The sequence below is a fragment of the Sabethes cyaneus genome, chromosome 1, assembly GCF_943734655.1.
Source record: "Sabethes cyaneus chromosome 1, idSabCyanKW18_F2, whole genome shotgun sequence".
Classification (NCBI taxonomy): domain Eukaryota; kingdom Metazoa; phylum Arthropoda; class Insecta; order Diptera; family Culicidae; genus Sabethes; species Sabethes cyaneus.
This window is the reverse complement of record NC_071353.1, coordinates 43,774,147-43,799,923: the sequence shown is the minus strand read 5'-3', so window position 1 is coordinate 43,799,923 and position 25,777 is coordinate 43,774,147. Positions and strand designations below refer to the sequence as shown.

The following is a 25,777-nucleotide window of genomic DNA, read 5'->3' as shown; positions in this document are numbered from 1 at the left end:
ACTTCTGGTGTTCCGCAAGGCAGTAACATGGGGCCTTTGCTATTCGCCTTGTACTTTAACGACATAGTCATTCTGCTTGGTTCCGGATGCACACTGGTATATGCCGATGATCTAAAGATCTACCTCGTTGTGAAATCTATCGCTGATTGCTACCGATTGCAAGCGCTGTTGGACACCTTTGCTGATTGGTGTAATAGAAACAAGCTCACAATAAGCATTGGCAAGTGTGTGGTTATAACATTCCACCGCACAGTGGTCCAATCAGCGAAATTCGTGATCGTGTGATATTGCGCTTAAACGTGAAGTTTTTCGCATATAGTATCTTTAGGAACATTTCATGGTATAACAAGCCCCTTCTTGTGAGAGAAATCTTTGGGTGATTAATTCCCTTAAAAGTGAGATAAGAAATTTATTTTCTCGTACATTCGAGATACAGGTTTGGTATTTTCGGCAAAGTTGTAGTAAATATCAATGCAAACAACTTTGTCAAAGTCACCGTACTTGTATCTCTTCATGGAAATTATCTATGAAGCGTTATTCGTGGACAAACCCTTCAAAACAGTTTTTAAACCCTAACTTATTCTGGTCAACTTTTACGTGTTCATAATGTTCTAGAAAGTTGTTTATTTTGCTAAAATCAACGTTTTTGTAGAACATTACTATAAGTGATTTTCTGCAGTTTCGAAGATTTTGAGCATTTTTGGTGAAAAATAGTACTACTTTGAGCTTAAATATTTCCCAAGGTGGCAAATGGTGGCAGACCAAACAACTCCTACTTAAAAGTACAGCAAAAAACCTTTAAAATCAAATGTCAATTGACTGTATCTGTTTGTATCCTCAAAAGTTATAATTGTTTTAAAAATCCTTCACATTCATGTTTATCGAACAATTAAAATGTACTTCGGATGCAATAAACGCCATTTTGTTTATGTTGACAATCCCTTTCTAACAAGTTGAGTTACCAGCAATTTTTTCGCCTATTTTCGAGTCGAAAATGAATGCAGACTCAAAATTATTTGACGCAATTAATAACCACGCAATTTGACGCAATTAATTAAAAAAAAAAAAAAAAAAAAAAAAAAAAACCGAAAAGCTTCCAAACAACTAACTTAAGTCTATTTTGTTCAATACCTTCGATTGGTGTCTTTTCAAAAGATCCCACTCATAATGGGCTGGTACCAAATGGCCGAAACACAAATGGTCGAATCACGAATGGCTGAAATCCAAATGACCGAATTTCAGCAACAGTCACAGAAGACCAAATTTTCTCGGAATGACTTTTTAGTCTATTTAATTAGAAAACACGAATTGACAAATAGTTAACAATTAACTTTACTCAAACAAAAAATAAAATAAGCAACACATCTTGTTGTTGTACTTTTAAGTACGAGTTGTTTGATCTGCCACCATTTGCCACCTTGGGAAATATTTAAGCTCCAAGTAGTACTATTTTTCATCAAAAATGCTCAATATCTCCGAAACTTAAGAAAATCACGTATAATAATGTTCTACAAAAACGTTGATTTTAGCAAAATAAACAACTTTCTAGAACACTATGAACACGTAAAAGTTGACCAGAATAAGTTATGGTTTAAAAACTGTTTTGAAGGGTCTGTTCATGAATAATGCTTCATAGACAATTTCCATGAAGAGATACAAGTATGGTGTCTTTGACAAAGTTGTTTGTATTGATATTTACTACAACTTTGCCGAAAGTACCAAACCTGTATCTCGAATGTACGAGAAAATAAATTTCGTATCTCACTTTTAAGGGAATTAATCACCCAAAAATTTATCTCACAAGAAGGGGCTTGTTATACCAAGAAATGTTCCTAAAGACAATATATGCGAAAAACTTCACGTTTCGGCGCTATATCAAACGATCACGTATTTCGCTGTTTGGACCACTGTGCACCGATGTAATATGCCCATCTCATTTGATTACCGGATAAACGGAGCTATGGCCCGGACGCGTCGATCAGATCAGCGATCTTGGAGTTCTACTGGAAAATAAGCTCATGTTCAATCAACATTATACTGCTGTCATCTCTAGAGCTTCGCAACAACTTGGGTTCATCACAAAAATTTCCCGAGGCTTCACAGATCCCCATTGCTTGAAAGCATTGTATTGCGCGTTGGTACGGCCAATACTTGAGAATGCCTATGTCATCTGGAATCCTTATAGCCTGTGTTGGAAAGCCAGAATAGAACGTGTTCAACGAAGATTTGTTCGTTTCGCCCTGAAACATCTACCCTGGCGTCCTCACCTCACCTCACAATCTTCCCCGCTACGTAGACCGATGCCAGCTTTTGAATTTGGAGACATTAGAGAGTCGTCGAAGGATTCAACAAACAACTTTTGTGGCCAAGCTGCTTAACCATGAAATAGATGCCCCGGCTCTGCTGTCCTGTATTGATTTTCATGCTTCACGTAGACAGCTTCGCTCATCAAATTTACTGACAACCAGATTCCATCGGACTATGTACGGGTTTTATGAACCACTGACGTCATGCATCCGCACCTTCACGCTGGTCGAAGAATTATTTGACTTTGGAGACGTTTCTTCACGCGCCTTCAGTAGAAGACTGACAAGGTCTAGGATGCTGCAATAGTTTTGTTCTAGATTTAAGTTTATATTCATGTAGATAATATCAAAATTGTCAGATGAATCGACCAAAATACAAATACAAATACAAACACTTTTAGGTCATTCATGACTTCTGCGGGTTAGGATTTGAACCCGGGCCCTCGACGTTAGCGGCGTGAATGCTAACCACTACGCCGAGATTGACCCCAACCCCTGTACTTGTTAGCAGTTTTATCTATGGTACATAGTTAAAATTTAGGATGTTGGTGCAAAAATCACAAATTTTTTTTGAACAGACCAATAAGGTGCAATGGTTTAAGAAATTCGTAGCAAACTATAGCATTTTAACAAGCCTATGCTCTTATCAACCTTCTGCCATACTCACTACAAGCGTTACTAAGGGCGGTAAACAATATTTAAACTTTTGTAGGAATATTTTCCACTACTAGAGGAACATTACCACTACAGTAGGAGCACAGATTAACGAGAAATTAGCAGTCATTAACTTTTCGTCGGTGAGCCCAATTTCAGAAGCAGCTTTTGGGTCCAAATGCGGGGTACTGTTTATAGAAATGTATTCACTGCATTCTTCTTGCCAATCCGAACACAGCGAATACATTGTCATCAATAAAAGTTTTGTTTCAAACACAAAAACTGCTTTTGAAATTTGCAGAATGGATGACGACTAATTTCAACCTTAATGTTAGGAAAAGCAATATTTTAGATATGTATATTGACCAACAGAATGGTATAATTTTAGTATTTAGTGTTTAAAGGCAACATTATCATATAGTTCAATAGGAAATCATCTTTAAAGACTGTCCCCCGACATAATCCTACTATTTCTGGGGCGTCTACCCTATTCCATAACTAGAATTACCACTGACAGTGCTTTGTCTTCATAACATCACTGTTAGAGAGTGGAGTATAGACAGGTTACCATCGCATACACATTAAGTTTGAAAAACATGATTTTACAGAATTTTTTGACAGAAGTTTTTGGAGCGTCTTAGTAGAATACGAAACCTAAAAATAAAAAATAAGAAAACTTATCCAATTTAATTCTACTATGTGTATTTTATTCAATGACAGATACGTATTTCGCCTACGACTTGCAGGCTTCCTCAGTGTCTGTTTTCGAAAACAGACACTGAGGAAGCCTGCAAGTCGTAGGCGAAATACGTATCTGTCATTGAATAAAATACACATAGTAGAATTAAATTGGATAAGTTTTCTTATTTTTTTTTTTATTTTTAGAATTTTTTGATTTTTGGTATACGCAATTATTGTAGTTAAGAAAATTTACGTTTAAAATGTTCAAATATCATGAACATTTTAACCCAATCTTGCAATAAATATCACTCACTGGAATTATTTGTACATTTATTTTAGGCCATGTCTGCACCTGCTTTGAGTTTCCGTCGTCTTAAAGTTGGTACTCTATCTATAGAAATTTATATGAAAAAAAAAAAATGTAAACATTCGACAGAAGTTTACTCCACTTTTTCTCTACTACAAAATGAAAGAAAGCGAAATCGGCATATAATGATCCTAATCCTAATGAATGTGCCTCATACCATACACGCACATATGACATGTTTTTGCCCCGAGGAACTCGTTGACGCTACTTTTCTACTTCTGATTTGCAAGGGTGGTTTTGCGTTCTCTGTAGTGCCGCACTAGCAGCCAGGGCAACGTTTTGGTTCATGATCCACGGTCGGCCACAAATGTTGTGGATTGCGGTTGCATTGTAGGAGATGTTGTTTACGGATTATGTAATTATATGTCCTAACGTACAAACGGTGCATTGAAACCGCAACCGCTTGAAATATGAAGCATTTTCAACGAGATTGATTGGAAACTTTTCATCAACTCCTTGCGATGCTATAAGTGATTCTGAATTGTATTCTACTCTCAACGATTATTTAAATTTGAATAAAACCTCTTGTAATTATAAATTAATACATTAATCAGTCGCATCAGTTGGATTAAAAAAAATTTCTTGTGGAACTGTCGATCGAGAACTTTAAAACAAAATGGTCAAATTATTGAAATTTGTTAAACTAAAGTTGGCTCAATGAACACAGCGTTTTGAGATCATGGTATCTAATGATTTTTTACACATCCCGTGAGCGTTGAATGTTCATAATCTGTGATAGTATAAGCAACATATCGTTACGTTTAGTTTTTTGTGAAATACAGCAAACAAACAGTGCCGATTTCAACTCGCAGGTGATCAACCCGCGTGGCTATAGCGTCCGAAAAAGTATCTGAAAAATCATTTTCATTCCCATTCATTTCCCAGTCAGCTGGGCTGGTTCAATTTTTCATCTCCCTTCAGTCAGATCACGGACAAAAGCCATCCCGGAGCGTAATCATGTCACAAGGGTTGAGTAAACTGTGCTGGTTTTCTCCCGCTCTTCATCGTTTCGTTTCGTTTGCTCCATTTGGCAGTGGCAAACAGAATATAGCCGAAGGTCAAACTGTGCTCGAGAAGGATGTAGGCTACACTATCGGGATGAAGGTCACGTCCCGATAAGAATGCAACATTAGTTAATTTCAGTTCAGACACACATTTATTAGTGGTTTTATGAGCTTTCGTTTTAACTGAATGGCTCGAAAAAAAGGTCTCAAATAAAGATAAACGTAAGAAGATTAAACTTGTTAAGAGAAAAAAATGGGAAGAAGAGATCTAAGAAAAAATTAATTAAAAAAAAACACATTTATCTAGCATAATCGTTACCCAAGTTTATCTGTGTACATGATTGAAAGAAAACTTTTCATGAGTGGTTTAACAAAATTTCAAATACGAATAAAGGAGCGATTATTTAATAAAACATAACTAAGTATTAGACTTCTACCTAACGTAATGGGTGACAGTAGTTTAGTGAGTAAAACATTCGGATATCAACCGAAAGAGGGTGGGTGTGAGCCGCTCTTGCCATTGGTACAACCAAATATACTATTGGTTCGAAATTTTCCAGTTCGTCCAATTAATCATTCTTTGCATCAGACACTTCCTCCCTTTTCAAAATAGTTCACGTTATGACCGCGTGTAGAGTCATCATATACGAATAAAGAAATGCACGAGCCACCCCGGTAGGCTGCTGACGACGGCGACGACTTTCTTTATAGTTTGTGCTGATCATAAATTCCTGCGGAGGTTTTCTCTATCCATTTCAACGCATCCCAATAAGAAAAGTTGCTATAAAGAAAAATTTAAACTCACTGACTTTTTTTCATCACAAAATTCACAGAACAAACTATGAGGTTATCTTGATTATGAAACATAAACGACCACTCTCCAAATTGACTTGAAAACCTAAATGAAGCTTAAAAATACATTTTAGCCACGTGTCAGCTGCGTTTGGTCCCAAAATATTACGGTGCGGTGCAACTTTGATTGGGATGGTCCATAGTTACAAAACACGAAAAACGCCACTTCCTGGGGAATCAGTTTATCCAGTGCATGAACTTCCTGCCGCCTCAATGGAGCGTAAATTGCTCTCGCGTGAACGGAATCTGGCGAGAAGAGCTCATCATTATCCTACAGCAACATATACGGTACACGGGAGACTCTGGCTGGCCCACCCATCCATGCTGTATGGTGCTGCGGTTTTCACGACCATCGCTTCGGTCGGTCGGAGTGATTCGATTGCGTTCGTCGTTGGTGCCAGTGCCAGTGCTAGCCAGTTCCAGCAGTAACCCTGTCGCGTTCGGACGTGATTTTCTCGAACGGTGGAAACCGAACACATTGCTGTTACAACATTGTTGTGTCGGTTATCGTCGCGGGAAAAGTAGAAGAAGGTGTGTTTCAGTGCGTAATGGAAAGGCTTGTCCGTGTTTTCGGTGTGGAACGGGTTCCACCCATCGTTAATTGGGTTGATGCGTTTGGGTTTCCCGGCCGTGGGCTTGTGAACATCGCTTACCATAACATTGTTACATGTGTTTTCGTTGGGTTGAAACAAATTGCATTTGAAGTGCACTCAAAAAGGGTGCGGTGGTTTCGAAAGAAAAAAACGGAGATGCGACAAAAACGATGGTGTGCCATATGTTGCGATCGTATAATAAAGAAACGAATATGTGGGCAGAAATACCTGTCGAAAAAATGATCTATCAAATTCATTGAAAACATGTTTAAAAACTGTTACTATCCAGATGTTACCCCACGCTGTGCCACGACATAACAGCCTTTCCGATTCCCGTAGTGATGGATGGCAATTATGTTGGGAACAGTTCGTCCAACGGTGACGTTCATATTGTGTTCTATTCCGGGATTGAAACACTCAATGTCAAAACGTAATACGACGATGCGTAACGATAATGAATGCTACTAAGAAAATGATTCGCTACATTCCAACCTCAACAGCTGAACCACAAATTACTCAAGGTTTTAGATATTGTACAAAATGAACGTTGCTAGTTAAGGGATAGGTCCGCCCATAAGGCGCTGCTGGTACCGAATGGGATGGGAAAATTTCCTCGAAGTTGTAAGGAACGCGTAAAAGCAGTGCTGCTCCCGGGGACGTGAAACGGAAAACTTCGAAGATGGGAAAGGGCGTCGCAAAGCCTGGTTCAATCATTCGTCTAGACGGCAAACCGCCTACGCCGAAATGGTTATGAATTAAATTACTCTAGATGACGCCGGAGTTTACGACGACGACAGGCTTTTCTGTTCGGTGGGTTCGGTTGTGCTGAGGGCAATAAAGTCGGTCAGAACTGACGTCACCACCGACTGTCGGAAGGAGGAAAATTGCCAATGCAGTGTGGCTTTCGCAAAGGAGCAAAAAACGCACTCACTGCTGTGAACTGACTGCGTGTATAACACGGGAAATTTTGCACTAAAAGAGATTGGAAGCTAGTTGCCGAGAGTGGATTTTTCCACCCGTCCAATCCCGATGAATGTCGTTGGCAAAATCACGCTGATGATTTGCACAAAACCGCTATTTACTATTCGTTTTCATCATTTTACTTATTTTAGTTGGGACTTAAGCAGTCTTTTCGAGCTTTGTAAAAAAACTCTTATATAAGAAACTTGTACAATAATTCAGCTCAACTCAATCAAAGGGTATAAACATTATTTAATCAAATCAGTTGTAGAATTTTACAGGTTGGTAATCTTTAAGAATTGCCAAGTCATACTATTTTATAAGCCTAGAGTTTTATATGATGGTATAAAAAGAAGAAAAGCTGATTTTTTTGACATTAATGTGTATTCTTTCTCATTGATATAAATATATTTCGAGACTTCATTAAAAGAAAACATAAAATCGAAGATACTCCAACTTTGAGGTTTTAGAAAAGAAAAACGAAGCCCATAAATTTATACAAGTTTAAATAATGAATCAGGATATTCTGCTTCGAATGTCCCACATGCCTCTTTTTAAAAGAAATAGCTTTAACATGAACAGCTGGTTTGTACTTCAGAGTAGAATATAGTGAATCATGAACTGTGTTATATCAAATTTAATTACGATCCTATTAAATAGGCAATATTTCTTAAAAAATTATTTTCGATTTTCTTAGTAGAATTACCGAATCAACGAGAAAATTTGAAGAAATTTACCACAATGAAGAAACTTACAGATAGGAATCGAAATACGCTTAGTGAGGAGAATTGTTTTGTAAATACAAGACCATGGACGGAACAGCACCGTTCGCTGGTTCTCTTTTTTTATTATCTCTTGAGTAGTAACGCTCACTTAAGTATAATTAAAACAAAGCTTTTCTCGATGAATAGTGTGATTTTCACGGAGTCCAGCGTCAACCGTTCGATCATTTTTTATTCTGCCTCATTGTTTATTGGCACTTGGCGTTTCGGCCTTTTTAGGTAAGCTATCCAGTCCTCTGAAATTCAACCTTGTTACTTAATTGTTTTGATTTGATCCCGCAAAAAAATGCAAAACTATACCGCAGCGTTCGCGGCATAGTCGCATTTTCGAACGGTTCCTCGGTCCCGTCGTCCGTATTTTTTTTTGTGTGTTCAACTTCGCTCCAATTGCAATAAAACCCAGCCGGACGTATCATTCCGCAGGTATTCTTCTTGTTTCTATTCTATTTCCTGATATACCACGGTTTACTTTACTACCAGCTACTCTGATACTCTCCGGACGGTTCCGTTGCGTCCATCATCATTATTGATGTTGGCCTTTCATCGCTTCCTTCCCCCGCTCCCCGTCCCTCTCGATTCGAGACTTTGTTTCACCAAGCAGTCAGTGGCCCAATTTATCTTCTACCGTACAATCTGCCGCTGGAGTGCACGAAAATTGCAGGCCTGCAGTTTGCTCTGCATTCATTATATTTAAAGCTTTCGGAACGCTATACAATGACAAATAGTTCTTATTTTTGTCTTTTTGAAAAAGGTCTGTGCTCATTCCGACGGATGCGCGTCGCAACGATGATTATGTGTTTATTGTAACTGAGAATGTATGTGCGTAGGCGATTTGGATGACTCCAATTAATCTAGTGCAGAGCCGGAAGTTATATGGACATGAGATGATGTCAGCCATGCCCATGATTGTGTATACTGTTGCTATCGCGAAGGTGTGGCCCCAGGTTAAGCTTGTACTTATCGATCGTTGAACCAGAACAACCAACAAACGGACTGCTGCTGCTACTGTTCGAAAACATTTCACAGTTACATTGTTCTGTAACGATTCGAGGGAGTTTACCAACCCAACCTTTCGCCGAACTGCATAAAATTGTGCGGAGGAAAGAAGACTGAAATTCGTGAATTACATGTAGATAAGCACCATGAAAATGGATTAATATCAGAAATGAGGGGGAAAAAATAATTTATTTATGCAGAGACTGAGGGTGTATTTAGTAAGTTGGTTTTGCTTGTTTGAAGATTGGAAACTTCCTGTTTCAGATGGAGAACTTAACCGAGAGAGTGAGTGCTAGTTTGTATGGAAAAAAATCGGAGAGAACCGGTGTCAGGAACTCACAGTTTGGGATGCGAAATGCAGTTTCCTGCTTCGACCTTGGCCTACATTGTGTAACACAACCTAGGCACTGCCTGAGAGGGCAAGGCAGGCAGGCATGCAGGCTAGAGTGAAAAAAAAAATTCGCTGTGGTCCTAATATCCTATATCTATGGAAAATAGTTTCTTAAACGCTGCGTCACTTAGCTGCAAGCCCAGTTGTTATTTTTATTATTCAGAAAAGGAATCATAACAGTTTTACTGCTCCGAATGCCGGCAGAGGAAGTTGAAGTATTCGAAATTGCTCGTGCATTTGCATTATTTCGTACTAAAGCACTTATCGGCGATTATGGATGGTAGTTAGGAATAACCTTGACGCCTTCTGAAAGTGGCTAAGCGAGGAATGTTGAAATATTAGACAATAACACATTCTTCATTTCATTGCAGTGCACATATTTGTACCTTACTACCGTGCCAAGTCTGAACACTACCAAGAGTAAGTTCTTATTGATTCTTAATTTAAGATAAAAAATGATATGATAATAAAGGTGCAATCTACATTTGCATCTTGAAAAAATTACCTCTTCAGTGTTATATTTACCGAGGACTGAATAACGGGTGGCAACTAAAATTTTGGAATTTTTTTCTCAAGCTGTTAGAAAAGACAACGATACATGAAGAAGATCTGATTTACCGAAATCAAAGATGCATTATCCATTGTTCAAAAAAACTAGTGTACATTTGAAAACGATCCGTGATTGGTTGTTCGGCGAAGCTTCTGTTTAATGTTGGAACAGGAGCGTTGTACGGCCGTCATGTCAACTTTGCGAATGCATCTCTTGATTCTACCAATAAACTGTTTGCAATTCGTGGCTCTCCAGTTATTATTGTTTACACCAAGGAACTTAAAATCCCGAAGAAATCTTCGATTGGGCGCACTGAGACAGGTTTTTCGGGTCTTGGTTTTTGGGTACAAATGGGATCTAATGGGCATTCAAAAATGATTGTTTTTTTGGCGTGACGCGATGATGCTCTATCCGGCCAAAATACGTATTGTCCATCTGCATGACGTTTATAGAAACGGGATCAAAATTTTCTCTAAACATTCGTATGGTGCATATTTTTATTGATAGCTAAACCAGAGGTCTTGTTGTTGAAGGCATGAGAAAGAGAACGACGTCCTTCTGCGTCCATAATTTTGGCTGATCTTCCACTACCTTGCTTGCGAATAGTTGTTGGCCATCTTAGGATATGGTAAACAGTCGAAGCCGCAACATATTAACTTTTTAAATGTTGTACCGTATTCTTTTTGCCGAGATTTCTGTGGTCCGTAGAAGTGTACAACGCGCTCCCGACATGCTTCTTGTTTCGGCGCTATTTTAAGCAAAATTTGGTAAGCATAAACAAAAGAAATATTAACAAAAGAGGATAGAGAGAGCTGACACATACATACTCTCATTTCTCTCTGAGCACGTTTGTTGTTGAGTATGGGGGCCGCGAAAAAAATCCAAAATTTTAGTTGCCACCCGTTAGCATAGCTATGATTTTCCATGTCTTCCGCCGTTCTTTCATTTGTCAACGAAAAGTGGTAAAACATTTCTCGTCCGCAAAAGAACGTAGCAACACTGTTAATACACTAGAAGGCATAACGAATTTTATAGAGAAAGGTCAAACTTTTCCATATTAATTCTAACTATTAATGTTATTATTCCGACAGATCATTCCTCTCGATGAACAAATCAAGAATCAAGGACACTTGATATCTAATGACTTAAGTGTGGGTAGACTATCAGGTCTCTCATTACGCTTTTAACATGCTAAATTCTACATTAACCTGATTAAGGATTTTGACTGTACAAAAGTCGCTGTTACAGGTAGTGTACGCGGTTTTTAAGTAAATTTCGGAATTTACGCAATTTTTAAAGCTAATTTTGAAATTTACACAGTTTTTTACTCGACTTCGGAGGTTTTTAACGTGAATTTGTAAATTTACGCTATTATTTACGCTAATTACGAAATTTTCGCCGTTTTTTACGCGGATTTCGCAATTTGTGGTAGTTTTTTCACGGTTTTGACGTATTTTATATTTTGAATTGTCAACTTGTCACGGCGTTAAGCTCTAAAGTTTCGGTGAGCGTAAACTTGTGCTTTACTGAAGAATGGCTTCGTTTCAGCAAAACAAAGTATAACACTATGTACAGTGACATCGAATTTGCATAATTGAAGATTGTAACTCATTCGAAGGTGATTTCTATAAACAAATTTATAGCGCACCCATGGTAAACTACCTTCCTCGTCTTCTATCTGAACTCTTTATAGGGAACAAGGGAAATAATTCTTCTTGAAGACTAGCTTCTTCTTCAACCAAGCACTGAAACAATTCAGTGCTATATAAAACTAACTCGAATTTGCTGTTTTGGAAATAACCTTTAATTTATTTTAATAAGAACTTTTCATAGCAAACAGACAAATTAAATTATAAGATAGATTTTTTTTTACCAATTTACTAAGGCGGATGCATTTTGGGTTCTAAAACTTGGTGTAGGTTAAAAAGGCTTTTAGAAATTATCAGAAATTATAGTATTACTTTTTATAATAATTCATCATTTGAAGAAATACAGTAAAGTCTGCCGAACTTAGTGTTGTTGGGGTGCGAAATTCCACAAATTTCAAATTCAAAAAATGTAGTTCGCTGAAATTATCGAGAAGTTCGCAGAAAAATTAACAATCATGGTGGACAATTTGCTTCTTTAATTTTTATTAAAAGGAGTTGTTGCAAAATCGTAATTTTTTAGCTTTTCAAGAGTCGCAAAATACCAAAGACCATACCTTTGAAAAGTTCTATTATAGGCAGAGATTCTACTGCCTATAGGAAATTATTTTGGCGACTCGAGTTTTTGTATGCTACCGTTATTTTTAGAGGGTTTGATGACGATTAAAAAAGGTTGGAAGCCGCCGTTATAGTAGATCAATGCAATTGTCAATCAATTTCCCTATTTTCACGAAATTCGACTTTGAATAACGTTTTCCAAAGGACGAAAGAAAACCCCACTAGTGATTCTAGTCCTCAAACTAGCATTCCAGCTGACTAACAGTTTAAGTACCCTACGGAGATCGTTTTTTCCCGATTCGCCAGAAGCATTTTTCAAGCCAATCAACCTGACACTTATACACCTGGTGATTTTTCGCCCGCCTGCCGCCGCTAGTTGGCTGGTGGAGCCGAGATGTGGAACATGAACCAACAAAAGCATCCAACGATAAATTATTCATCCTTACGGTTGATTGAAAATATGTATGAAGGTAACTGTCCTCCCCGTGCGGTGGCGGTGCAGTGCGGTCGTCGGCGTACGGGCGAGCAAGCAGCCAATAAAAGGGGCAACCTCGACCGACGCTCTAAGTAGCAACTAAATATAGAGTTCTGCAGCGCAGTGACTACGATATTCACAGACCAGTTTGGTTCTATTTAAGGGCAACCATTTCTATGGTTGTTGTTTTGTTAGCGAATAGATGAGTCTCCAATGGATGTTTGCATTAAAATCAAGCTTACTGGAATTTTTGGTTCACGTGAGCAATGCCCTAGGAATCGTGAAAAGCAGAGGGATTAATATTAGTTTTATAGAAAATCAGGAAAATGAAAATAGTACTCCAGGAGTACTATTCCCATTCATTGTCCTCAACTGCTAACAACAGCATTGAAGCACAAAAATGAATGAATTAATACAATTAATACTGAAATCTAGAGACACATCGACAAGCTCCTAATTATTTGGTTTATTACTTCAAGCTCGCTACCCTTGTTCAACTGAAGTCCTGAAGCCGAACCAGAATGTCCGATACAGAGGAAGATTCGATCAGCTCTGATAGTTGGCCCATCAACGAAGACTGGCTGGTAGAGGTGTTAAATAAGCACCATGAGGTTCGTTCCGGAATTAAGATTACGGAATTCAAAGTGCGGCAAGGTTGTCACGAAGGGGTGAATAACCTAAGCGATATCCTAGCCGTTGCAGTGGTCTACGAGTTGCAGAACAGCCAGGTGGAGACTAAAAGTTTGGATATCGTGATAAAACTTCTGCCGCAGGATCCGTTCAGCAGGTTTTTCGTCACGGAGGCGCAGTTTGACTTGAGAGAAATTAAATTCTACACAAGTGTAAGTTCAACAGTCGATAGCGAACTTATTTGAAGAGAATTACTCACAATCACTCATTTTCAGATACTTCCTGATCTCTTAGCTTTTCAAGAGTCGCAAAATACCAAAGACGATGGTATCGGAATGTTGATCTCGGTGCCCACGTGCTTCTACACCCAATACGCACCAGCTGTCAGTCCTTCGCAGGGAAGTCCAGAACCCCCGGAAAGTATTCTGGTGCTGGAAGACATGCGGTCGCTGGGTTATAGAGTCTGTTACTTTGTTCGTTACTGTGTTCTATATTGCTGTGCTAATAACAAATTAATTTCAGGGTGCTAACTTTACTTCAGGACTCACTGTCAGTCAAACGGAAGCTGCCATCCGAGCAATCGTGACAATCCATGTGCTTTCGTTGGGCCTCAAAGTTAAGAAAAAGGTCAACATCAATGAGAAATATCCGGTACGTTACAGTAGTTTTATATATTTGATTTTTTATTTAACATTAACAGAATCATTATGTGACAGTTTCTCTTCCAAACGACCCGAGCAACCGAGAGCTATCAGCAATTGGTGGAGCAGGGCATGCCTCAGTTAACGAAATTCCTTGAAACCAAGCCAAATTACGTAAACGAACTGAAGGCGCTTAATAAAATCCGTCCCAAGACAAAAGAACTGATCGAATCACTTTTGCAGCCAATCGAACCGATGGGATTGATTACCCATACGGACTTTTGGTGTAACAATTTGCTGTTCCGTTCGGAAAACGATGGTACCGATAGCTGCATCATATTGGATTGGCAGATGGTGACCTACAGTCGCCCGACGAATGATCTGGCACTGCTGCTGATATCCTCCATCCCATCCAACATTCGGCGGCAGCACAGCGCTCGTTTGTTAAATTTGTACTACAATCTGCTGAGAGAAAATTGTTTAAAGTTGGATATTGACATAGAGGTTGATCTGGACTATAGTCGAAACAAGATGGAGCTAGAGTATCGGTAAGATTGTTGCAAAATGTGGAGGAATAATATCCTAACTTTTTTTTTGCTGAATTTTAGACAATCCGAACTTTTGGCGCTTCTGCTTTGTATTGGGTCCATCGACATAGCTATCGGAAATCCACTAGCCGAGCAACGGCTGCTGGATGTGCTACAAGATTTAAATGAGGGAGGCGTGCTTAGCATGAATGACTGTATTTAATCGCCAGTTTAGTCTTGAAAGATTAAAAATAAGCTATTTTACAAGAACACTAATGAAGGAAACAGTTTGAATCTAAAGCTTGAATTAGGTAAAAAATCTATTCAGAATCACATCCAACTCGCAAGAAGATGAATTATAGTTGTTACCGCGAAGACCTGAGCTTATAAACGTAGAATTCAGCCTATTCGTTCAGTTTATCGTTATAAGCCAGTTTACCGGGTTTGCATAAAAAAACTGCATAGGATTTTTCAACTGTTTCTTATAGATTATTTATTGACTGAGTTCAGAGAAAATAATGAAAATTGTCCATTACGCCCAGTTTTCTTTTAAAACTTGTTGAACAATCTTAAAACTTGGTTTTAGTCATATATAGACAGAGTTGGTGCGCTCACAAATGTTCAGTTATGCCTATTCGACGGTATTGCCGTATAGAAGAAAATTCGGTATAATCTTTCTGACTTGAGTACTGCATTATTTTTTGTATTTACGCTGTAATAATGTAACTGCATCATTATTGCGAAAGCAAAACTAAGCCAGTAAGCAAATACAAAGGCAAAGCCTTGGGTATACACGCCTTTCAGACTTGATCCCTTATTATCGATCGACAGACTTCGGAGCCGGTTATTAGAATACAGGACAATTACGGGGCTAGTGCAACGATCTTACTAACTCTAGCAGCACCACATAGTCGAGATTCGAACACACGACAAGTGGTTTGTTAGACCAGCACCTCGAAGCTAACTGGGCGGTTGTCATTAGTGTAAACAAACGTTAAATTTATATTAGAAGGTTTGAAGATCGTTCCCAGCATAAATGTAAAAATAATGCGTTACTCAATTTTGCAATATTGTAGATTGCGGATTTTGCTGAGTGCAACAACCTCGTTTTGAAAAGTAAAAATAAATCAAAAATTTTATTGAAACAAAATTTCAGTCCAGTGGTATTTTTTCTGTGTTAAAATTTTATAAAAATTAGGAAAAAAAACTTGTTCAGGTTTTTCACGAGTCTGTGTATTGATTTTTCCATCGGAAGTGTGACTTTTCCATATAAAAAGTATATTTTGCAGAAAATCTGTACGTGATGGAGAGAAATGGAAATCAGTTTTGGATACAGCAGCTCGAAACACATACAATTCACCTAAAATATCTTATGCATCTGCAGAGAAACTTTTTTGCAGACCTGTGTAATAGTTGTTACCGCGAAGATCTGAGCTTATAAACGTAGAATTCAGCCGATTCGTTCAGCCAATCTTTATAAAACAGTTTATCTGAATAAAACAAGTAAAGCGCATTAACGGCTAAAACAGAAAGGAAAATCAAAAATATGAAGGAACAGTGTCGTGTTGGTTTCAGCGCTATGTTAGACGTAGGAATAAAACTCAGAGCCCATTAACGACGACAGTCTAGAAGCAGAATCTGAACTACCTGTCAGACACAGACTAATTTGCCCACAAACGCACATAAATACAGAGTTTACAGCACTACCCGGACTGCCCGCAATCGTAAACTAAGTTAATTATATGTCGTGATCCTGCGGCTGGGCATGCGAATTTCAGCCATTTATTGCGAAAGAAATTTCTGAACTGATTGGCTCCTAACTGATGAAATAGAATAATAAGTTAAATTGAGGAATTAATGCAATATCAATCTACTTTAGTTATTGATTCTTGTATTTTTTATTAATTGAAAATTCTTTATAGTGTTATACTGTATAGATTAAAAGAAATTTCTTGAAAAAATGGCATTACTTCGAACAAGTTCACTTATTACTACTACTCATTGTTGATAGTTTACGGTTACGTTTTACCGTAAATAGCAGTTCCAACCGAAGCTTTAACAGTCATATACAACAATAATTCGGAGTTGCTTTTCTGTAATCAGCATACAACCTTTTTTGCAGGCTATCGTTTTTTACACTGCTGCTGTAAAGGAATTGATAATTTTCTAACACTATTTTTGAAATCAAGCAAAATGCTCCAAGAATTTAAACAAAACTGCGTTTTTAACTTGCTCTAACATAAGCCAGTCGTCGTATGTTAGAACCTCGGTTGGGCGATGCTGCTCCCAAGTAGCACACTTTTGGAACTTCTGGTTATAGCAACTCAGTTACATTGGCGTAGCTAGAAAATTTCCCTAGAGAGGGCATAGGGGGTGCCTTCCAAAAAATGTTTGATTATGATCCTGTTACTCTGGCTATCACCGATACCACGAGGTTTTGTAGGGAAATATTGATTTCAAAGCAACATACGATACAGTCGATCGCGACCAGCTATGGCAGATAATGCACGAACACGGTTTTCCGAATAAACTGATGCAACTGAGCTTTGCTACATTGGAGAGAGAGTGTTGTGTTTCGTGTGCATCTCGGGGATACTTTCGAGTTACTTTGAGACGCGGCGAAAGTTGGGACAAGGTGACGACATCGCACTTGAAGGGGCGAACCGACGAAATCGGAATCTAGGACGAGTGTTCTAAACATAAATGCGGCCAAGACCAAATACTCGAAGGAAACAAACGCGTGCCTTTCGCGGACGGTAATTGTTGATGGCGACGAACAAGAAGTGGCAGATGGGTTCATGTATTTGGGATTGCTGGTGCACACGGACAACAACACTAGTAAGGGGATCTAGTTGCGCATGTAAGCGGGAAATTAGGCTTCCTTAGCCCTTCGCAAAACGCTAGGCATACGCTATGTTTGAGCGGAAGGTACTGCGGATGATATTTGGCGGAGTACAAACTGAAAGCGAAGATTAACGGAGACGTATGAATCATGAGCTACAAGCACTGTTTGGAGAGATTGCCATCGTCATCTGGCGAAACTCAGTAGGCTACAGTGCGACGAAAACAGTTCTCTTCAACAAGTGCACCAGCATTAGGAACAGGGAGGCTCAACGTGCAAGATGGCTCGACCAGGTCGAATGTGATTTGCGACTTCTGTGACTGGGAAATTTGCGACGAGAGGCCCAAGATGTAGTTGAATGGAGACGAACGCTTGAAACAGCGTGAGCCGCGGTGGCTACTAAGCTACTGACGACGACGACAACTACGCTTTTGCGATGCCTAGTGAAAAAGAAAATACCTACACAGAGGGAACATATATACACTGAGTTTTTTCCCGGTTTCCAATTCCAATGAGGAAAATTTCTGGCGGGGGCCTGCAGAATTTTGGAGGGGGCCTGATACCCCAGGCATCCCCTCTAGCTACGCCAATGCTCAGTTACGACCTAATTTGTTATATATCGGTTGCTACAACTAGTTTATAACAACTGTGCTAGTAGAGCTAGATAGTCAGTAGAACCGTTGCACCCGTAATTGTCCTATACTCCTGTAGCCAACTGCGAAGTCTGTCGATAAGAAAGGGTCAAGTCTTTAAAGACCAGGGCGGTGGGCACTTTTGATGAAAACCGGTATTTCGGTATTAGTGAATAAAATACCGGTTTTTGGCAATATTTAGAAATAAACCAAAAGTTAGTTTTTTTTCAATTCTGCTCGCATCAAAATCTGACGAATGGTTCTAAGCGCTTCGGGAATATTTCTTTTATTCTTTTGAATTTATAACAAGCAGTTGCAGATTACGGAACCTCAGCTGGTTACGTAATCCGTAGAAGGCCCTGTTGGCAGTTGCGGTCCGTCTTTTGCATCAAGGCTCACATCTTTGTCAATTGTCACAAAAGTAATAAGGTAAACAAATTCGTTGACCACTTTGAAAGTATGACAAGCTATCACTACCTCAGTTCCAACATCCGAAAAGCTGCCACGCTCTCTACCAGCCACCATATACTTTGTTTTGGCAGAATTTATGACAATCCCAATCCTCTTAGCTTCTTTCATAAGATGCGTGTACGCATCTTCCAAAGCTCTACGATTAACAGCAATGATATTGATGTCATCCACGAACCCTAGGAGCATGTGAGATTTCGTAATGATGGTACCGCTTCTCCGCACGTCTGCCCTTTGAATAGCAACTTCCAATGCAATGTTGAATCGCAAACTCGATAGCCTGTCGCCTTGAAAACCATCTAACGTCATGTCACAAACGAATGGAGGGGAAAGATGGGAAGGGTGAGGGGAAGGGGGGGGGGGGGGATTTGTGAGCTACGCTCAGGAATGGTTCGATCACTTTGACTCAATTTTCATTCATTTGACAGTACCGTCTAAGCCGAGCAAAATTTGACAAAGTTGTGCATGGGACATTTGTAGAATTGGTTATTATCTACAATTTTGCTGAATAAAGTTTTACTGTATCTTTTGTATTTATGGGGCTACAATGTTAGTAACTCATTAGTGACTAAATGAACGTTCATAGGGTCACAACGACTACTTGTTAAGCGTAGCTACCAATAACCTCGTCCTCGCCCCTCACCCTTCCTCTCTTTCCACTCCATATGTCTTTGATAAATTAACAATGAATAGAATATTGATTGACTCGGAACCGCCATCAAATTTAAATGTTTAAAAAATGATTCTTTTTGCTTCGATCAAAAACCATATGGGGCATAATGGGCCACCATACGGCGTATCATTGCCTACCTTACGGGGCAATATGAGCACTTTAGTTAAAGTTATCTTTTTGGACAGTTTTTACGAGAAAATAACATAAAAGATTATGGGCCCTATTCTCACAGTCACCTCACCTAAATTTTTTGGGTGAGAGCACAATTTGGTGTAATGTAATCTCAGATTACAGCTTGATTCGACTCATGCACCTTCCAGCATTGGACAAAAGGTAGGAGTCAAAATGACTACTTGTCAAGCATAGTTACCAATACCCCCCCTCCCCCTTTTCCTTTCCGCTCTTCCCCCTCCTCCTTCACCAAAAAATTTTCCATTTCTTTCCCCTACCGTCCCTTCATCAATTGTAGAACCATCGTTTTGTAGGAGATATAGTAGGCATAGTGTAGAGTAGCAGTATATATAAGAGTGACATTTACTGTAATATTAGTAACCTTCGAGAAGCGGACGAATAAACATTTTATAAAGAATTTCCCGAAGTGTCTTCTACAGTTTCAAAAAAATATTAACATTAAAATGCTAATTTTTCTTCATGTGAGCATAATTATGTTTCACAGATTTAGTTACTAATTTTTTTCGATAGTTTTACAGATTTTCACAGATTTGTAAACTAGAAATACAGATTTCAAAATGGCAACCCTGCCAGGTAAATGACAGACATAAATTTTGCTGTGTAACCGTTATTTTCGGGTTGATTGTTACTTACAATTACGCAATATCATACTCGACTGGGTCATTTAAATGTTTATATTACTTTCCAGTCTTTATTGCTTATGATATGTACAAATACATTGCCAGGTATGATCATTATGCCCCTTGCACAGCTATGCTAATCAAAAATAATTTGTATAATAATGCGATAAAACAAAAAATTATTTCAATTACACAAAGTGATTGTTTATATATGGTAATAGTGGAGAAGTCCATAGCACGCAACTAATGGCATATAGAGCTTATTTTGTGGGTTGCAATTCTTATAGTATTTTTACAACCCTGAGTTTTAGTTTTAGTTTTAAAACATCGTGTTACAGTGGCATTTCCCAGGCAAGTGTTCGAAGATTCGACAAGAGTTGAACGGGTTGGTTTGTACCGTGCAAGCACCATATTCAAAACAATGCCTAATTCCGAACAGTTGCAAATTTTTGATAAATATTGACAAAATTCAAGCTATTTAAACAATTTAATCACTACATCTGATGATTTCATATTATTAAAATGGTTTAAATAGCTTAAATAGTTCTGTTAATATTTAACAAAAAATTTGCAACTGTTCAGAATTAGGCACTGTTTTGAATATGGTGCCTGCACGGTACTAGGAAATGAAAAAAATTGGCACTAATCAGTGTGTCAACAGATGCCAAGTAGCAAAACGATGTAGTTTAGAAGGTTCGCACGAAAGAAATATCTTGCAGCTCGTAGACTGCCGTGCAAGAATCGACGTGAAAAACATTATAATTTTAGAGATTAGGATTTGTAATGTTTTTTTTTTAAATTCATGTTTGCTTTAAAGCGTGTATAGGCAGACTTTGGCAACATCGTAGCAGGTTTGTGAAAAAACTGTAACAGAGGAGAAAAAATTAGTAAAATTAAGCAAGCAATCGAGTTCGAAAATGTCGAACCGTTCAATGAAAGCTGCGAAGCATTTTGAAGCAGCAGCAGTTTGAAAATCGCAAGTATTAGCATTAATTATCTTAAGAAAGAAGCGTAAACCTGACGACCGAAAAAAAGCACTGGGTTCAGGTCAAATTTTGCTACCAATACGTAATGAATTGTCAAATAAAGAACAACGAGAGGAATAAGAGTGCTATAAAAATCAAAATTGAATATTTTGCTAATGAAGTTTAAAAACTTACATCAATGTAGGTGTTAGAATTTCTTCACATTTTTCATACGACCATAGCTTATGGACTAATAAATGAAAAGAATATTTAAAATATTCGAGGTGTATTTTTCCCGAAAAACCCAAAGGAAATTTATTGGTGTTTTGTGGGAAAATAAGAGATCCCGAATGTTTAAAAGATTGTTTTCGTTGATAAGTCAATAAACTACCTACAAACAAACCCGAGCAAGGTTTGACAACAAAAGTATATCAAATTTATTACATATTCTGCTGTTGACATCAACTAGAAGTCATGTTTTGTTACCTAGTCCAAATAGCATATTGAAAGAAGCACGCGATGACTTATTCTATTTATGATGTAAATAAACCTACAATATTAAATTAATCTATTTTCACATATTTTTTTCTAGTGAAACGGTCAGTTCTAATTATATGATGACTGAAATATGATGTCGATATGAAGGCAAAATGACAACTAGTTCAGCTTTCCCATTGGTATTGTGTAACAGAAAGATTAGTATTCCATTTGATATTTTTTATAGCAAAAGTAGTAAGGCACACCGGGGCTATTTGAAACGATTTTTTGAAAGTTCGTCTACAAAGTTCTCTAATAAAACTATAAAATAATTATTTTCAAATCTGCTGATGCCATTTATTAGCTTAGTCCAATGACTATCGAAAAAAATAACAAATAATAAAAGTCGTTTTAAATTATTAAAATTTTTGATGCTTATGTGCGGTGTTTCAGCTTACCTGGTGAGCGGGGTAAGCTGAAATACTGAACGGGCATGCGTTAAATATTTAAATTTTGCTTCTATATTTGCGTAATAAGTTCTACAAGCCTGCAAATCTTCAGAATTGTTAAGTACCTAGGTCATAATTTTGTAAGTGGAATAAGTGCAATAAAAGCGAGTGAAAAGATCGCCAAAAAAGTTTAAAACATTCAGTTAAATGTTAAAAGTTAAAACAACTTAAGTTAAAAATGCAATACTGCTCCAAGCAAAAGCTTGTTTCATAAATATTATAGATTCTCTTGGAAGGGATGTTGCGGGCAACGTCTCGGAGCAAATCGAAGTAATGTGAGATCAAAAATGGATCAGCTGCTCGTTTCCTGGCAAGTTCAACCGATTGTGAACCGACCATGATGAATTCTGAAACCGAATACTCAATTCGAAATAGGAAAATAGTCGAACACTGTTGCTGTTTCAACTTGTCCCTCTGTATGCATTTCTATTTACCCCAAGAGGATAAAATATGACGGGTAAGCTGAAATGACACAATACAAAGCAAAAAAAAAAAATTTGTATAGACTTTTTTAACATTGTTACACTTAATCAAACCCAAATAATTACTTGACGTACAATTTTGAGATGAAACTTACCAAACAAACTATTAATGAGCAGATTTAGACAACCCGAAAAATGTTTTAAATTTCCGAATAGCAAAAAGTAAACAAGAGAACGGAGAGCATTCAGTCACTTCGATCTTCCATTTATGGCAGTCAAAGGGTGCAGGTGCACCTCTTCATTGAAAAAAATCAGGCAGCAATTCATCGTTTCCGGTGAACATTGTCGCTTCCGCTTCAACTTACCCCGCATTTCAGCCTGCCTCGGTGTAGCTTATTTAATTTAATTTTACGGCTTGAACTTTTTGCAAACCGCCGAGTAATTAAAATCCGTTACATTAAGGTATCAAATTTTGTTTTCAATTTGCTCTAAAGCTTTGCTCTTATGTGTAATAATTTGCGCAATAATTTTAAAAAATCCCCGCAAGCTCTTCGAGGTCTTTTTTTTAATATATTGGTAAACACCAGTGCCGTGCTTGTAATGATTTTAAGATACACCTAACTTAATTTGTTTGTTTAAACGATGTCAAGCTCTAACACTCTTCTTATTCGCCGCCTATCTTTTGGACTCAGCTTCCACTTGGACGATTCCAACTAGTCGGTAAAACCTAAATGAAAAAGACCGTAAAGACCTGCACTTAAGTGATTTCTGAACGAATGCACATTCGAAACGAAATGCGCATTCTAATGATTTATCGACTAGAACACTTCATCAATGATTAACGAAAATATAAAAAACAAAGTAAAGCCTAGGTGCTAGATGCCGTTATCGAAACTTGACCTTGTGTTTTTATATGACAGACTTCGCAGCCAACTGTTAGAGTACAGGACAATTGCAGGGCCAGTTGCTACGATCCTATTGACGCTAACAGCCTTTCATAGCCGAGATTCAAACATACGTCGACTGGCTTATTAGGCCAGCATCATACCTCGTGGCCAACTGGGAGGACATTAACGAAAATATACGCATGACGAAATGCTTATTCAACTTAAACAAGTACCGATAAGACGACACAAAAGATGAAAAAATACATACGATCTATCATTGAAATCTGTACATTGGTTTCACTTCCACCTTCACCAACCGATTCTAATCAGTCGACAACACGAATCATTCGTAACAATGCAAGTTTATCGTTTTCATGCGAAAACCTTCCGAACAATCTCCCAACTGATACTCATTTTCAGTTTTATAACCCGTGATACGGGGAAATGTATAACAAACATTCTGAGCTTCATTAATTAGCTGCCGTAGAATTTTTAACCTACTGCCGGGTGCAGTGACCAGACCATTCAAGTATGTGTGCGTGTGTATACAGTCGTCATACAAGCCTCGAATGCTTTACAAATTGAGGGGCAGATTGAGCGCGGTTAAGCAAATTATAGGTTCATTACTTACCGACGCCGTTACACCACCCAGAACCGCAAAGTTTCGCTTATGTTTTCCCGCCGCTTGGTACCGTGTGTGTATTTTCCTGCCCACCCAAACGGGAATGCCTAAAAGCGAAACAGTCTATCAGTTATTGGTTCCGAAGAAAAGTTGCAGTTGGTACTTACCGATGATCATGGCAGGCACTGCAATTCCTGCGACCAATGCGATACCTAGTGGTGCTCCCACCAGTGTTCCCAGTTGCCAGAGTAGCTTTTTCTTCCGGGACCAAGGCTTTTTGCCCCAGAAAGTACAGCCGGATGGGCTGAGATAGTGCAGATCGCTAATCTCCTTCATACAGAGCCAGCAGAATTCCGATCCGCAGATGGCACAGACCATATGGTTGCAGGACCCATCGTCCATTTTGACGATCAGCACCTGACAGCGCGGACATGGTTTGATGTCGTCCTCTGAAAATTGAAAACCGACAATCGATTACGTTTCGAACATGCTGATGAGATAACTGATTGCTGTATTGTGTACGGAAGGCAACACCGATGAATGCGTGCGTATGCAAAAATGGCCGGTAGAAAGGTCAATGATTTGGGAAATTGTTGATGGACAGCAGGTGCCGAGCTGGAAATTCGGTGGGGTCGGGAAAAGGTGAATGATCGCTGTACATGTGTTCAAATCATATCTAGATTGTTTCTTTTGTTACAAAGTTTCAATTGCGCTGGCTGGTCTGGTATGCAGGGGGTAAAGGGGATTTCAACTCTGAAGGTGTCTAGATCGTGACAACGATGTAATTGAGCAATTAGAAAACTAATTGCCATGAGTCAACAGTGCGTCTTGACTGATCCCAGGGGATTTTTTATGTATTAGTTATTTGCACATGCGTCATTCGGATAATGGATTGATTGCATTGCAAATAGCAATAATTGATGTGAAACAGAACTCGTTTGTGTATTATTAAAAACAATAATAACTTCGGTGCAATTCTAGCAGGTATGATGCATTGGTCAAATTACGTACTTCACGAGTGAGTGTATGAGTGGGCACAGCAAGAAAAGTACTTTTACCAGCCAGGCAAATATCAATTACACAAAAGAGAACCTACAATTTGGAATGATGCAATGTATGCTTTATCTAAAAACCTTATAATAATTGTGAAAGTATTGTCTTTCACGGGGTTTGAAAGACGATAAGTTAAAAAGCGTACCTAAACTATGTCTGAAAAAAAAATACAATATTTACTGCTTTTAATTGAGTTCTCAACCGATATTTATATCGCCTTAAAATGATTCAATGTAAATTTTTCAAATTTTGTTTTTTATTTAAAACTTTACAGTTTTTGCGTAATTTAAGCGCTTCCCGATCAGAGTGATTTTATAAAAAATATTAAACGGATTTCACGCCAACTCGTCTATGCGGTTGGCAGCACCCTCTCAGAATTCAATGAAACTTTGTGAGTGTAAAGAGTTCTTGTAAATAAGCAACTTTGCATACTTAGTTTTTCCAAAATTAGCCTAGACTAACTTTTGGAAAGGGCATAATTTTTTCTCTTTTTTAAATAAAAATATAACTCTAAAACTCTAAAATCGGGACTTTGTTTATCAATAACTGTGATAGAAATGTGATAGAACTATCAACAGTTGGAATGATTAATGTATTAAAATGTATCTCGTTCCTTTATTTATAGGAACTATCTATGCCACATGCCATGAAGGCTTATTTCTGTAACTATCGAAAAAATGGAAAAAAGAAATGAATATTATTTATCTGGAAAACATATCCACTATAAACGTTTAACCGAATATGTTTAAGTAACAGTACTAGGACGAACAAGTACAATATGCATACCACAAACACGCTGCCG

The 25,777-nt window shown here is 38.2% G+C and overlaps 2 protein-coding genes across 4 annotated transcripts in view; one reads left to right on the top strand and one right to left on the bottom strand.

Moving 5' to 3' along the window:
* LOC128732778 (E3 ubiquitin-protein ligase RNF19B-like) overlaps positions 1-25,777 on the bottom strand; it is a 96,772-nt gene that overhangs the window by 7,205 nt on the left and 63,790 nt on the right. For all 3 annotated transcript variants that reach the window (XM_053826149.1, XM_053826165.1, XM_053826159.1), the window contains exons 4-5: positions 24,090-24,371; positions 23,932-24,029 (exon numbers count right to left, since the gene is read on the bottom strand). In XM_053826149.1, coding sequence (XP_053682124.1) covers positions 23,932-24,029; positions 24,090-24,371 — 380 coding nt within the window. The remainder of the gene's footprint in view (positions 1-23,931; positions 24,030-24,089; positions 24,372-25,777) is intronic.
* On the top strand, positions 6,319-14,836 carry LOC128732795 (uncharacterized oxidoreductase dhs-27-like). Its single transcript, XM_053826179.1, has 6 exons — positions 6,319-6,395; positions 13,295-13,657; positions 13,721-13,906; positions 13,968-14,096; positions 14,162-14,634; positions 14,695-14,836. Exons 2-6 carry the CDS (start codon positions 13,337-13,339, stop codon positions 14,834-14,836), a joined length of 1,251 nt encoding a protein of 416 aa, XP_053682154.1. The 5' UTR covers positions 6,319-6,395; positions 13,295-13,336.